The sequence below is a fragment of the Pelobates fuscus genome, chromosome 1, assembly GCF_036172605.1.
Source record: "Pelobates fuscus isolate aPelFus1 chromosome 1, aPelFus1.pri, whole genome shotgun sequence".
NCBI classification, from domain to species: Eukaryota; Metazoa; Chordata; class Amphibia; order Anura; family Pelobatidae; genus Pelobates; species Pelobates fuscus.
Genome location: NC_086317.1, coordinates 98,029,745 through 98,046,108, shown reverse-complemented (window position 1 = coordinate 98,046,108; position 16,364 = coordinate 98,029,745). Strand labels below are relative to the sequence as shown.

The 16,364-nt window shown below is 38.5% G+C and overlaps 1 protein-coding gene across 1 annotated transcript in view; it reads right to left on the bottom strand.

Annotated features, from left to right (window-relative positions):
- SYTL5 (synaptotagmin like 5) overlaps window positions 1–16,364 on the bottom strand; it is a 242,536-nt gene that overhangs the window by 114,514 nt on the left and 111,658 nt on the right. The window contains exon 2 of the mRNA XM_063450103.1: window positions 165–547. Within this exon, the coding sequence (XP_063306173.1) occupies window positions 165–283 (119 nt within the window). The 5' untranslated portion in view covers window positions 284–547. The remainder of the gene's footprint in view (window positions 1–164; window positions 548–16,364) is intronic.

Here is a 16,364-nt window from a genome sequence, read left to right as displayed (position 1 = left end):
TAAGGAAGTTGTATGTGTGTACACACAAACGCACACATATGCACGAACAAGCTCGTCTGAGCAGGGACCTCATCACTACTGTATTCCTACATTAGTTTGCCATTATATATTGTAAGTTAGCCTTATGTAAAGCAAATATAATAATAATAAGATTGCTTACTCACCTTACTCGTTTGTCTTCTATTTTCTTTAAATGTTCATCTCTCTGCAAAACTGCCATGATAGCTTCTTTCTCCTGGTCCAACAAATAGGACAAGTTGAGGATTTCAGTGGTTTTTGACATTGTTAAATATTGTTGTTGTAAAGTATGCTAAAATACGCTATTTCTTTCCGTTTTGAAAAAATTATTTGCTAATTGGCTTCATTCAGCTAGAGTTGCTCTTTCTTGGCATAAAAGTTAGTTTCCCCGATGTTTATAGGAATTAAAAGATGTACTGGCTCTTCAGTAGTTGGATTGATATTTCCGGGGCAGTTTTCAAGTCCGTAGATTCAGACAGAATTACAGAGCACAGCTGTATACATATCCAAATCTTCATTGTTACCCAGCCTGAAAAATAGACAAAATGCATAAATTTACATTTAAATGGACACATCAATATTTATATCTCAATTACAGCACAGTGCTTCAAATGATTTGAGTTGAACATTTAAATGTGGCTCGATGTATCTTTCCACCCCTCAGTTCTAATCAGGTTATGTCTGCAAAACCCGAGAGGTAGGTCATGACCAGTTGCATAATGACAGTACTGGGTTCTATACATGGCTATATTAATAACCCTAGCACCAATGTTAATTTTGCCGACTTCCAATTTCCGTCAAATTTTAGCCGACTAGATTTTTTTAGATTTAGTTGACTAAAACTAGACAAAAACTAAAGCCATGACTTATGCGGCTAAAACTAAAATGCGACTAAAATTTCATTGGCTTTTTAGTCAAAGACTATAACTAAAACTAAATTGAAATTTACTGCCAAAATTAACACTGCATAGAGGGGCTGTGGAAGGGGCAAAAGAGACAGACCAGGGCTTGGGAGAGAGACACCTAGGGAGGCTGCAAGGACACAAAGAGACACAGAGTTTCTGTGGAAGGGGCAAAAGAGACAGACCAGAGCTTGGAAGAGAGACACCTAGGGAGGCTGCGAGGACACAAAGAGACACAGAGGGGGTGGGGAAGGGGCAAAAGAGACAGATAGAGGCTTTAACCAAACCCATTAGATTTTAGCCGTGTCGACTAAATCTACCAGAGATTTAGTCAACAAAAATCTACTTTTTAGTGGACTAAAACTAGACTAAAACTAAAACAAAAATACAACTAAAACTAATATGACCTTTTAACCAAAAGACTATGACTAAAGCTTAATTTAAAATCTCCGCCGAAATTAACACTGCCTGCCACTTATGGTGACACATGTTCTCTATTGTACAGGTTCTGCTTGGGAGGAATTGGTCTCCTATCAGGTTCGTTAGTAAGAAAATGATTTCTTGAGAAAGACACCTAGTGTATTAAAACGTTAAAAATTGTCTCTCTGCGATGACTGATTAAAACCACTCTTACACCACATTTCCCGAGAGCTCCTTTTTTATTAACAGAGACAAAAGCCTTCCTTTACAAGAATACAAAAATTATGCTACTGAGATGTGTGGCTGAGGAGGAGGAATGCTATTGTGTTTTTTTTTTTTTTTAAAATTCTAGTTGAGGTGGAGCACATAAATGAAAGGTCAGGTAGCAATGTTAAATATGTTTAGAAGGTGTTAACCCCAGTGCTAGTTCAAACTTTCTTGATAGAAAAGATTAGTAAATAATGGTTTTCAGATTAGAATCCAATCCTAGATAACTGAGAGGTAGCAAAAACCAAACACATAAAGACAAATAGAAAGAAAGAGACCAAATCAAAACTTGTAATTATTTTCGTTCACATTAATCCTAGAGTACGTGGACAATGTGCTATATTCTACAGTCTGTAAGTTATGGTGGCTAACAAAAGTTATTGAAAAACCCTTAGTCAATACTTTGTTAAACACAGATCTGCACACCAGTCAAGCCATATGACTTGCTTTTCCCACAGAAGTATGAAATTTGCAGTGATGTTATTACTGCAAGGGATTCTGGGGGGGGGGGGGGGGGGGGCATATGCAAATTAGTTCAACAAAGAATCCCATTTTAGCCTCAATATTCCATTTTAAACATGGATTCCTTGGAGTTTTTGTTTGCTGTATACAACAGCTTTGAAATACAACACAGGAAGAGATGCAAAGCCAGTGAACCACTCATGGACAGCCGTTTTGTTATTAATGCAACTCATCAGCAAGAGTTGGTCACTGGCTTGCTATTGAGGCTTGGCATTATTTGCAAGCACAAACCAAGACAGTTCAGGTGGAGAAAAAAAGTGATTGAAAACCCCTTCCACCTGAAGTCAGTGGATAGTCATTGAGTTTGATTCCTTTATTTGTGTCCATGGGCTCTCATTCTTTTGCATGTCACTCCTGGGCACCAGACAGCTCTTTTTGGCTATGTACTCAGAGTGCAGTCACTCACTCACATGGCATTTTTAATATTACCGACATTTATAAAGTGCCAACATATTCTGCAGCGATGTACAATTGAGGAACGACAGTACAGTGGTATCATGTAAAGGGAATGAGGAGGTAATTGAGTGAGATCTCAAGTGGCTGGGGAAGCATGCTATAAAAAAAAGAAGCAAACAGTGTGTAGGTAATGCCTAGTGGAAATTAAATACTGCTGTTTCTTGAGGCCTAAGGAACAGGAATGGATATAGACGCAATAAAGTGATGGGATTTAGTGCTAGGAGGGGCAATGGATGGAGGGTGCACTATCCCACAGCATACAAAAAGTAGAGAGTTTGTGTGGTCTAAGTGACTGTAACACCTCTCTTAAAGGGGTATGGATATTTTCAGTGATTGGCACAGAAAATGTCGGTGTAGTATGGCTTTTTATTGAGTGTCTTGTAACTGAATCTGCTGTCCTCTTAATGCCTAAAATGCCACCCTTAAACGGACACTCCAGAGCTTGCTGAAAAAGCTTTTATAATAAATAGTGTGTCACTTTTTAAATTTTGCTAAAAGTGTAGATTTCAATAGAAATTGACACTTTAAAAAAAAAATTAACTTGGATACACCCCCTGGTTTTCAAGCAGACAACTTGTTCTGTTACTTCCTGGTTTGGTAAGTTCGGTGGAGGCAGCAAATGCTCAGAGGACCTGCCTTGCAAAGACTTCTCAATGAGCTGCATTGGAAAGTATGCGATTGGGCATTTACGGAAAGTGTGAGTGGGGTTAGAAGGGTAGGGTTTGCAAAGGCAGCAGACAAAAACTGCAGGTATTGCAAATGGTTTTTAGATATACGCCAAATAATGAAAAAAATGCATATTTAAATGCATGCAAGTTTTCATTTGTAGTATATATACTAAACAGTGATTTTTATTTATTTTTTATTTAGGCGGTAAAGTTTCCTGAATCCCCTGACTCCACCTAGACAACTTAGACACCAGCCCTGCCCCTCATAGCTGCAATATATAAGTGCCATTAATTTAAAATATCATTAAAATGGGATTTAATTGAAATAAATTAGAAAGAGTATTTTTAGACAGGAAACTGTTAATTGGCAATATATTATATAGTTTATAACAATGTCTTATGATATTGATACACATAAATTGAATAAAAGTGTCTTTTTTTTTAACAAACTAGACAGACAAACAAAAAAAACCTATTCCATATCAGTTAATTTAAAATTGCTACTCCTTCACAACTACAGCAAACATAAGCTGTCATGGCAACCAATTTCTCTAGCAAACTGAAACGGAACATTTGATTGAGATTACAGTAGTATTTCATTTTCCGAAAAAAACGTAACATAGAGTAGCGGTTAAAAAAAGTATTTGACTACTAGATAAAATTGTATTTATTTTTTTCACAATTTTTTAAATGGGTTTTGTAACATAATACATGTGTGTGTGTATATATACACAATATTTGAGGGATGATTAATAATGTCTATTGTAATTGTGATTAAACTCTGTAAGATATAAAAACCCCTTTTTTGCAATCTTTTTTTCTTTGTTTTATGAAGATAGTACTAAGCCAATTAATTACACATTTTTCCTTTTAATCTTTAGTTGAGTGATGTTGTTATTTGACTAGAACAGACGAAATTAGAATAAAATTGGAAGGATTATGAGGGGGTGATACCAAGAGGCTTGTCCTTCTTATAGATAAAGCTAATCTTATATGCTGGCCCCTGATTTTTGAGTAACAAAATACAAATACCTGTGTGGATAATACTCCATCTTTGGTTAGAAAACAAAGACTAACAAGCCCATGGATGTGTTCTTCCTTACCACATGATGATGACACATAGGACTAGGAGAAGCCTGGAACTATCACTGAGCTCGCTATTGACATAGCTTCATCTCAATATATGCACTGCTGGAACCTTTCAGAGATAGCCCAGCAGAGGTTCTACAGAGAGAGTCTAAAACTACTACTGAAGATGTTGTACTAAGAATCAGGACACCATTTAAAGGGGCACGCCAACATTAAAAACTGATGCGGAAACTAATATTTAGTTTTAATGTGTGAAGTGCTAATTTTACTATATCACTGCAAGACACCTAACTAAACATAACTAACTCTTTTCTCTAACAGCGAGTCCTCTTTCATGGCTGCACTGCTCTTTTACTGACAAAACTGACTTTTGCGCGGTAATGATTGACAGAGCACCAATTAAATGTGGAGGTGGCACAATAAAACTATTTGTCATAGGGAATCATTAGACTAATAATCAGTTAATTTGAGTAAATCAGGAAGTCCTCCTGGCTGTCAGTGGAGAAATTTATCTCAAAATCAGTACTTGGTTCGAAATTGGTCAGCAAAGTGCTTTAGGGGTCAAGTTTTTTTTTTTTAAAAATCACACATTTGTGAATATTTAGTTACATAGTTACATAGTTACATAGCTGAAAAGAGACTTGCGTCCATCAAGTTCAGCCTTCCTCACATATGCTTTCGCTGTTGATCCAAAAGAAGGCAAAAAAATCCAGTCTGAAGCGCTTTGTTTAATAGTCTGTCAGGATGTACGATAGGAGTTTAGAATGTGATAACAGGTGACAAATACTGAACCAAGGAGCAGTATCTGTAGAGACAAGACAGAGAAGTAGTCATGCTATCAAAAGGTTGGTCCAGATAAGTAGAAAAGCATGCAGAAAAGTCAAGTAACAGGAGGTAGTAGCACAAGGGGAGCACAATACAACTAATAAAGGATTACTGGGTGACTGGACAATATATGGGGAAAGAGAGCCTCACTCTCCCACATCACAAGCACTCCCCTAAAGTGTCACACCCCCTTTACCCTTTAAGGATAACCCCATCCGGCACGTGCATGCCTATGGAGATGGACCACAATGGAGAATCGGTGGCCACCTTAGACGGGTAAGAGCTTGGAAGAGCGCCACACATGGAGCTGCTGAGGACCGGATGAACCTTGTGGAGCAAAGATAGAGATGTGGTGAGGGAGTGCAAGGTACGTTGCTGGGCTCTGACTAAAAGGCTAGCTACTACAAGCACAGTGGTACTGCCAACCAAGGTCAATAAAGACACAAGAGTTTATGTTTATTTCAATGTAATCGAGCTGGAGAAATAGTGGAGTTGTAGAATGTTTCCATTAAAACTAGTTTGGCCTAAAAGTGCAGTTTCCTTGTCAATTCACCAGAATTCCCAGTTTAAGAATATCCTTGACAATGTGTCTAAAAAAAGTTTTCACTTAAAGAGGCACAGAATGTATAACTGACAAATCAATTATGCAACTTCAAAATCAACCATTTAATAGATGGACTCGGATTTTAAATAAGGATCAAACGTGTAGCTCAGTCCTATTGATATCCTTAGAAGAGACAAAGTAATTTTGATTAGTTTATTATATTGCAAAGCCAGACCAAACACAGCTTACAGTAGAGTACTGCATATGTCCAAAAACATCTGAAGCTATTTGAGCAATGTAATTCAGGAGCTGAGTGTTTCCGGTGATGTACAGTCTATGTAAGTTTTCATTTGGGGTATATCTACTAAACAGGGATTTTTAAAAATGTTGTATTTGGGCAGTGTTCCTTTAACAAACTTGTTCTTTCCACGCTTGACACACCCTGATCTTTCTCTTAAACACACAACATATCTACAAACTGCTCCCTGCAACTACAAACCAGGAGAAGCACCTCAGAATAGTACGCAAGGCCTATATTGCACCTGAGATACAATTTAGGTTGAAAATGACAAAACTTTAGGCTGCTCCAAATGTGACCGGAAGCAGGTGGACCTGTTTTTGGATCTGTGAAAGCATTCAGAGGTTCTGGGATTCATTTAAAGCTTATGCAAACCAAAACCTGATTCTCCTGATATTTTTTTTTTCAGGCCTGGCAATCACCTTTTGCTTGCTTGATATACTGGTAAAATGTACCATAAAATGTGTTTTATACCCCACCTCCTATAGACTGTAAGCTTGTTTGAGCAGGGTCCTCTTCAACCTATTGTTCCTGTAAGTTTTTTTGTAATTGTCCTATTTATAGTTAAATCCCCCCTCTTATAATATTGTAAAGCGCGACGGAATCTGTTGGCGCTATATAAATGGCAATAATAATAATGAAAAAACAAACCTATCAAAACACTACCTTACATCACAGCTTGCTAGGTAGATACACAGTATCACTGTAACAAGTAATTTGTGGCAGATGTCCCTTATTTAGTAGCTGTGTATTTGTTTTATTTTGTTTCTGGGTCTAACGCTCTGTCACTTTACGAGATAGTATCGGGGGATGACTGCCACATTTATTGTGGTGTTGTTTGTCAGGGTGTCTTACTATGCCATACTAAATCAGGTCATTACTGACATTTTTTTAAAATAAAAAAAATACAAAAGTTTGCAAGTAAAACACATTGACACTTTTAAAAGAATTATCTGGCTTTAAGCAAATTTTTAGATGAAAATTCTTTTAAAGAAGCACCAAATGTAAAAATTAGCTAGTTATGTGTCAATAGACTAATATTTTGTACAGCAGCGTGGGCTTCTTTTAATGTATATTTTATGTTTGGTGATACTTATCTTTAATTCTGTAGTCACTGGAATAACATAAAAGATTAAAGCAATGTACTGTTTGCTGGTCTAAAACTTGGACTTAAACATTCAGTTGCCCTTGTGACATGTAATAATACATAAAGAGATATCTTAAAACAAAAATAAAGGGACACTACAGTCGCCAAAATAACCTTTGCTTAACACAGCAGTTTTTGTGTGTTAATTATGCCTCTGGAGTTTCACAGCTCAATTCTTTGCCATTTAGGAGTTAAATCACTTTTGTTTATGTTAATGCGGCCCTAGCCACACCTTTCTGGCTGTGACTGACACAGTCTGCATGAGAACAAAATGGTTTCATTTTCAATCAGATGTAACTTACTTTAACCCCTTAAGGACACATGACATGTGTGACATGTCATGATTCCCTTTTATTCCAGAAGTTTGGTCCTTAAGGGGTTAAAAGTTTGTATCTTCTAAAGGTTCATGCAGGGTCTAGCAAGCTAGTAACAGAGCAGGAGATACAACATTGTAAATTAAACAGAATTTCCAATAAAGGAAGTGTAAACATTAGATGACTCTTTGCAGTAAGTGTTTAGGAAGGATGTGTAAGTCACATGAAGGGAGCTGTTTCTAGGGGTAAATAAACAAAGTGCCTTAACTCCTAAATGGTACAGACTGCAGGGGCATGATCTTTACACTAAAACTGCTTCAATAAGCTCAAATTGTTTTTGGTGACTATGGTGTCCCTTTAACCCCTTAAGGACCAAACTTCTGGAATAAAAGGGAATCATGACATGTCACACATGTCATGTGTCCTTAAGGGGTTAAGTGAACATGCAGGGAAGTACAGACTATTGCACCACTGTGTAAGGGTTCACAACAGTGATTTCAAATGTTTACAATATCAAGAAATTCACATCCATCACATTTCTATAGTATAGGGTTCTAGCTGAGACTGCTATTGTACTGTGCATTTATCTAAAAGCTATGTATCAAATGATTCAAATAAATGCTACGCTATTATTATTTTTTTTTAAATACAGTGCTTGGTAGTGAAGGAGTTAAAATAATAGCTAATATAATTTGTTAAATGTTATGTTAATAAATTAAATGGAATTGTGCTACTATTCTGTCGCCTTGAGTTAGTCATCGCTGCAACAAAACAATAGCTGAGGCAGTGATTCTGTGTCGTTTGTAATTTTTATTTTCCAGAAATAGGTCCAAGAAATAATTGGAAAACGCGGAGAAACACTGCAGTATACATTACATTTCTGCTGTAGAGACAGATTTGCAGAGTTTTGTTTGTTGTATTTTTTTATTGTTTTTAATTTTGAATAGCTTGATACTTTCCTTTGGTACTTCAACAGTATTTTGTGTTTTTAACATGCGTAATTTCAAACTGGCTTCAGTTATCAATTCTAAGAGAGATGTACCGACTTATTAAAAAAATAAACAAAAAAAATGCATACAATCTTTCTGCTAAGGCTAAGGCTACTGTTTCTATAGTGTGTGAGTGTCATTTTAGACAGTTTCAGATTAGTTCAATATTTGATGTTTGCTAATTAAATGGTAAATTGATATTGCATTTGCGTTAAGAAAGTGCATAGCAACCAGGGTTCAGACAGAAATTAACTGAGACTCAAATGAATACAAACCTGATATAATCTCCCTGTCCTTAGTTTTCTAGGTGCCCCTTTTTTAACTTATCTCTCTGCAACTCTGAGACTCCCTTGGCGCTGGCTAGGACTCCTCCTCCTGCGATGTCATGGTGATGGTAGCACCTAATGCGCAGGGAGTGCTGTGCGAGGATTTAAACTTTCGCATAGGAAAGCAGCACTGAATAAATGCTTTCCTATGGGGAACATGTAAAAGTTTGTTAGGGAACTCTAGAGGCTGTCTGGAAGACACTTCATAGTGTCCCTTTAACTATACTCACACCAAACACACAATTAGGATTTAACGCATAGACAACCATGATTTAAAACTGTAGCAAGGCAGGTTACCTGTTTGGTGAGTGCAAGGTGTGTCACGGAAATAGATTTAATACATTCTCATACTGTTTGCTCAAACTGAATCTAGACAATGAACCATACCAGCTATCTAAGTATAAATAAACACCCACGAGTACTGGTAGCACGACACCAATCAATCGACACTTATATATAGAACAGGACGGTACTGCTTAACACGCTGATATCATAAATGTACTGCGGGGATCAACAAATACAAAAATGCATGGGGGATAATGGGGAATTATTTACAAATTCTATGAAAATGTGGACCATTTTTGTATTATTTGAATTGGCAGATTACATTTTTAAATTCTGTAACACACAATGAGCATTAGAATCCAGAATGCATGATATATAAGCTTATATAAGAAGCAAGGCCTTTTACACCTCTTTTATATTCCGTAAATAAATTACTTGTTGTCAAATATCCCCATTTTAGAATGGCAAAGTGCTGCGGAATATGTCGGTGCTATATACATTCTATTAATAATACTAATAGTAATATGACGTTGGCACTGTTTAGTTCCAGCCTGGCTGCCAGAGAATAGTAGGTGTTACAATCTTAAACAGAAACTAAGTTTTACCATTAATTCACTTCCTCTATAAAAATGAGATGCTGGGAGAGGGGCTGTGGAGACAGAGTAATTCTCTTTATTCAGCATTGCCATCAGCATATCACTTTAGGGAGGGAGGCTGAAGTCAGGATATCAGTCGCAAATTCTAACACCCACAAATCTTGAACAGGTTGGAACTGCACTGCGTTAGTCGGGAGAGAAGGGGGCAATCGGGGAACTGGCTCTCCTCCTGCCTTTTTGAGAGCTGGATGCCTACTTTAATTTTTTAATGTAGCAACTACTTGAATTAGTTGTTACATGCACATTACTTGACTAACCTCTAATCCCAGCTAAGGGTGTTGCAGTGCTGTAAGTTGGTTTAAGGGACGATTGTAGATATATTTGGCTTTTTGTGTGTTTATATACGTATGCTAGTATGTGTCTTCATGATTGCGCGTATGTTCTAGGATGCATCTGTGCATGTGGTTGGTTAATGTGGCAAGTTTTGCATGGGTAATTCTGTATGCATATGGTGGGTCTAATTAAAGGTTTGCAAATGGTCTATGTTTATAAGTGACTAGTTATATGTTTGTAAGTTGTTAATTATAAACATGTTGCTAATCATGGATGAATTTGCATCAAAGAGGGGACCCTACAAAATTGTCTTGTGCAGGGCCTCACAACTGTAAGGACAGTCCCTTAATTGCTTAACTCAACACATCCATATAGTGAGAGTTGTTTTTACCATCTATACAATCTAAGGGACATTCCAGGCTAAATGTGTGTAAATTGATATAAATTTAAATGGAGTGAATGACAAATGATATCGTTTTTTTTTTTCTTTCTTAAAAGTGTATGCTGATTGGTTGAATTACTGAAGTAGCAACTATAAATGCAGCTTTGACTTTTTTTTATAAAATGTTATTTTAACTGTGTGTAAGCTTTATGACTGACAATGGAGATTTTCATCATTCATCAATGGACCTCAATGACATAAGTGACATAATGACATAAGGCTTACCAATGGAAACGCAGTATTAGCTTTCCAGCACTATGGAAACCCACTTTATATTCAAAACAAACTACCGTAGTTCTTTCTATATTTTTAAAGTATTTAAAAAAGAAAAAGAAAAATAAATCACATGTAACATTAATTAGAATTAATCTTTATTAAAAGCCGTCTGGTTCAATCACTGTCTGGATTATTTACTAAACATGACAATTTAGTGAATTGAAAATAAAAGTTTTAACATTTTGGCAACAATTTGTTAACTTACATTTTTTTCTAAAATTCAGCTATAGTCACATGTTAGATACTTCAGTGTAATTTTGCTATTTTGTTTACACATTACAACAAATCAGTGTTTAGTGAATAGATCCTTAGTATTGCTTCTTACATTTACAATATTGCTGTATTTTAACTTCATACAGGCTGGTGGTGCCTTATTAGTTATAGGAGGAGACGTAGCTCAAGGGAACGTTCAAGGCTATCAACAAATGATTAAAGACATTGTTGTGGATTTCCATTTGTTATGAAGCAGTAATACACGCAAAATTTTATTATGTGAAATGCAATTACGACAGGTTCCAGACAATTTTTTTATAGTATACATATAACACATCCATCACTAGAGGGCATGTTAAAGATATAACGGTTACACGTGTAATCAATAATTAATGGGATTTATTGTTGTTAATTGCACTATTTTCGCAATTTTATTTGGTCATTTTCTCACGTAAAGCACTTATTTAGCGGGATGCATATTGGCATGGCTTTGCAAAGTAAAATAAGAGGTGTAATTGTTCACCACAATTGCTTACGTAAAGGAACAGTAAACCCTATTGGTGAAAATAGGCAAAGGATGTTTTAAAGCTTCAGAGCAGAATATTCGCATAAACTAGGGCAGGGATAGGCAACCTACGACACTTCAGAAGTTGTGGACTACATCCCCAATAATGCTCTTACACCTATTATGCTGGCAAAGCATCATGGGAGGTGTAGTCCAAAACAACTGCAGTGCCGAAGTTTGCCTATGCCTGAACTAGGGAATGGAGTCTACTGTGAAATATAGAGAATGCTAACTTTAACTAACGTTATATAAAGAGATTATGTATAAAGAGGAAATTTGTAAGCAGTTTATAGGAAGTGATAACATTTTAAGTAGTGGTGATTTTAAGCTTTTTTGGCCTAAAATTTCCATTTCCTTTGACAATTCACTATCTCAATGCTAGTGACAAACACACAAGATATTAATTTTTGTAAAGGGAACATATCTATATATCGTTTAACATATACCAAAACATTTGTTGATATATATATAATATATTTATTATTGCTCATTGCACTTTGCAGTACAGTCTTTTTGTAAACTTTTTTTAAAATCTATTTTACATTCTGCAATGTAGGTGCAGGCAATTTCTCATGACATGTGCACAGTCGCCTTGTCTGCATATGCACAATCCCCCCCCCCCCCCCAATACCCATTACAATAAAAGACACTGACACCAGGGTTTTGGCAAAAGTATATCACAGCTTTTATTTATTATTAACATGAATTATAAAGGTCATTGTCAACGTCAGGCCCACGTTGGCCTGCATAATTACCACAGTAGTTTACAATTTAACCCCTTGATAATGACCCACCCCCACGTAACATAATACCCAAATATTGTAACATTTTAACTTAACATTGAAACATGACCATTGCCACCAAAGGGCACCATCCATTGCCACCAAAGGGCACCACAAGTGTAGGGGCATACCGAGACACCCCTACACACCCTGGTTCGGAGCTACCTACGAGCTTGAACCTACCAAACCAGTCCAAAGGCCTACCTATTAGCCCTAAACTCCAAACTTTTCCCCCATCTCACTCTTTTCTCCCCCCAACTTTACTCTCCATCCCCCGCCACCAAACGGGAAACACCTGAAAGCAAAGGGAGGGTGGGTGGGACAACAACTCCCCTTATAACTCCACCCCACTCCATATCCTTAGGCCCATCCCTAACCACTGACCTGTAGGTGGCCTGTCTCCTGGCAATGTCAAGGCCCACTCCCCTTAGCTACGCTGCTCCATGGGCTACAAAAGTGATTTGAATTACATCTCCCACGATCCTCAGCTAATTTAAGACTGTGAAGCAATGAATTTAACTTCCTTGGTAGATATCAATATATCCATGGAGTACAGCAATCATAAGAACATGTAATATAGAAAGGTAATTATAGTTAACAATGCATATAAATCACTCTTAACTCCCGTTCTTAGTTATAAAAGCAGTTTGATTGAATTGTTGCTTTAATTCGATTATAAAAATGTAAATCTGTGATATGATACAGTTACAGTTATTAACAAAGAGCTAATGAAAAGCATCTAATTGCATTCTGTGACAAGTGAGGTCACAGCCTTTATGACTATTTAAATGTAATTAAAACACCAAGATTTGGATATATAGAACAGTAGTGATGTCACGAACATAAAATTTTCCGTTCGCGAACGGCGAAAGCGAGCTTCCGCAAATGTTCGCGAACGGGCGAACCGGGCGAACCGCCATAGACTTCAATAGGCAGGTGAATTTTAAAACCCACAGGGACTCTTTCTGGCCACAATAGTGATGGAAAAGTTGTTTCAAGGGGACTAACACCTGGACTGTTGTATGCCGGAGGGGGATCCATGGCAAAACTCCCATGGAAAATTACATAGTTTATGCAGAGTCTGGTTTTAATCCATAAAGGGCATAAATCACCTAACATTCCTAAATTGTTTGGAATAACGTGCTTTAAAACATCAGGTATGATGTTGTACCGATCAGGTAGTGTAAGGGTTACGCCCGCTTCACAGTGACAGACCAAACTTCCCAGTTTAACGCACCGCAAACAACCGCAAACAGTCCATTTGTACAACCGCAAACTCCCCATTTGCACAAGGTTGGATACCAAGCTAGCCATGTCATGTTCCTTGTCCTCACTGATGTCATTGAAGGTCTCTTCCTCCCAGCCACGTACAACACCAAGGGTCCCCGAAAGGTGACAACAAGCCCCCTGTAATTTTTTTTTAAAATGTACACTACTGTTACACCAGATATGAGTTGCACTGGTGTGACACTGTGCCATGGCAGGCCCTGAAACGCACATGTGTGAAGGAAACTGACTGCTATTATTTCACAGTCAAATTTCTATTTTTTTTTTAAATAAATGCAAGTTATTGTGACACCAGATATGAGTGGTGGCACTGGGCAAGTGGGCACAGTATAGGCTGTGAGCCTGACACACACGCTGGCAGGCAGGCAGGCAGGCAACTGCAATTAGATTACACAGGAAAAAAAAAGCAGACTGATGTTCTAGCCCTAAAAAGGGCTTTTTGGGGTGCTGTCCTTACAGCAGAGATCAGATGAGTCCTTCAGGACTGTAGTGGACACTGAATACACTAGCCTAGCTATCGATTTCCCTATTAAATCAGCAGCAGCTACACTGTCCCTCCTCTCACTAAGAATGCAGCTTCCGGGGGGCTGTCATGGAGGAAAGACGCACTTCGTGTGAGCTCCCTCAATATCTCACTTTAAGCAGCTATCAACAAGCGAATTTCACACCAGAAGGGGATGACCCAGCAATGTTGCTCCTACCTGACCGACCCGACATGTTTAATTGCGGTCAGCAACTCGACAGAGTCTTACTTACCTCCGCGTGGCAAGTGTGGCCTGGTGCTCACCGGGCGGGAGAGGCAGTCGATCTCCCGATCCTGGGATGCCCAGGAGCAGCTACTTCCCGGCAGCAGCTCCGTTACCCCCCCCTCGGACCGGTGGGGGTTATCCCGGTCCACCCCTGAGAGGCTGTCTGGAGCTAATGGACGCACAGAGCAAAGCCGCCCAGGCTGACATACTCATCTGCGACTCTCCCAATATGGCGGCAGCCGCGTGTCCTCCTGGTACCAGCAAAGCATGGCAGGATATTGAGTCTAAGCTGGACAGACTCTTTAATCAATTTTGGAAGCAAATAACAAGCAGGAAGCCCCAACAAGCTCCACCACAGCCCCAACAAGCTCCACCACAGCTAAGTGAAGCAGTCCCCATTAAAATCCACCAACGCAAAAGGCGTTGAAGACGGGACCGGAGGCACAAACATAAAATGCAGAGCCTGCCCCATGTCAAGCACTCGCCTCCATCTTAAGCCACCACAATCCCGCACCAGACGTGAAGCACCACCGGGACAGATCCGACCACCCGACAAAACAAGCTTCCACCACCTCAAGCCGCGAACCCGGCACTCAGCCAGAGACTTGCCTTTGTTGTTCCAGGTATCAGGGACTCCCAGGGTCTGCACCTGGCGCCCAGAAGGGATCGGATGAGCACAAGCAGTAAACAGCAGCCTGCCAAGCATGTCCCACTATAGCCGATCCTCCACACCATGCCTTTGATCACATGAACTGCTCTCTGCACATTAACTAATCGTAAAATAGCAAGCGTTTAAACATGTTACTGGCTACTGGCTATGGGGGGTAATGTATAATAAACACAGGTTACTGGCTATGGGAGGATAATGTATAATACACACAGGTTACTGGCTATGGAGGATAATGTATAATAAACACAGGTTACTGGCTATGGGGGGGGATAATGTATAACAAACACAGGTTACTGGATATGGGGGATAATGTATAATAAACACAGGTTACTGGCTATGGGGGATAATGTATAATAAACACAGGTTACTGGCTATGGAAAGGGATAATGTATAACAAACACAGGTTACTGGCTATGGGAGGGTAATGTATAATAAACACAGGTTACTGGCTATGGGGGGGATAATGTATAATAAGCACAGGTTACTGGCTATGGGAGGATAATGTATAATAAACACAGGTTACTGGCTATGGGGGATAATGTATAATAAACACAGGTTACTGGCTATGGGGGGATAATGTATAATAAACACAGGTTATTGGCTATGGGGGGATAATGTATAATAAACACAGGTTACTGGTTGTGGGGGGATAATGTATAAAAAGCACAGGTTACTGGCTATGGGGGGTAATGTATAATAAACACAGGTTACTGGCTATGGGAGGATAATGTATAATAAACACAGGTTACTGGCTATGGAGGATAATGTATAATAAACACAGGTTACTGGCTATGGGGGGGATAATGTATAACAAACACAGGTTACTGGATATGGGGGGATAATGTATAATAAACACAGGTTACTAGCTATGGGGGATAATGTATAATAAACACAGGTTACTGGCTATGAAGGATAATGTATAATAAACACAAACACACATAAAAAAAGAATGCAGCTTCAGAATTAATCTAAACTGTATGCTGTCTAGGAGGTGGGAGGGTCTGGGAGGGAGGGTCTGCTGCTGATTGGCTGGAATGTGTCTGCTGACTGTGAGGTACAGGGTCAAAGTTTATTCAATGATGACGAATAGGGGGCGGACCGAACATCGCATATGTTCGCCATCTGTGGCGAACGCGAACAACCTATCGCTGGGAACTATTCGCCAGCGAACCTTCGGGACATCACTATAGAACAGCCTTTGTATGGAGTTGTCAAGAATTAACAAACAAAAGAATTGCAGAATTTAAAGGGGATCTGTAAATGCTGAGATTACTTTACAATCCAATATGTTGCTTAATATTATTTGTTCTATTTTTTTTTTAACCAAACTTGGTTTTTGATTTGGATTCATGTTATATGTAGCTCTGTCAAATGAAAGATT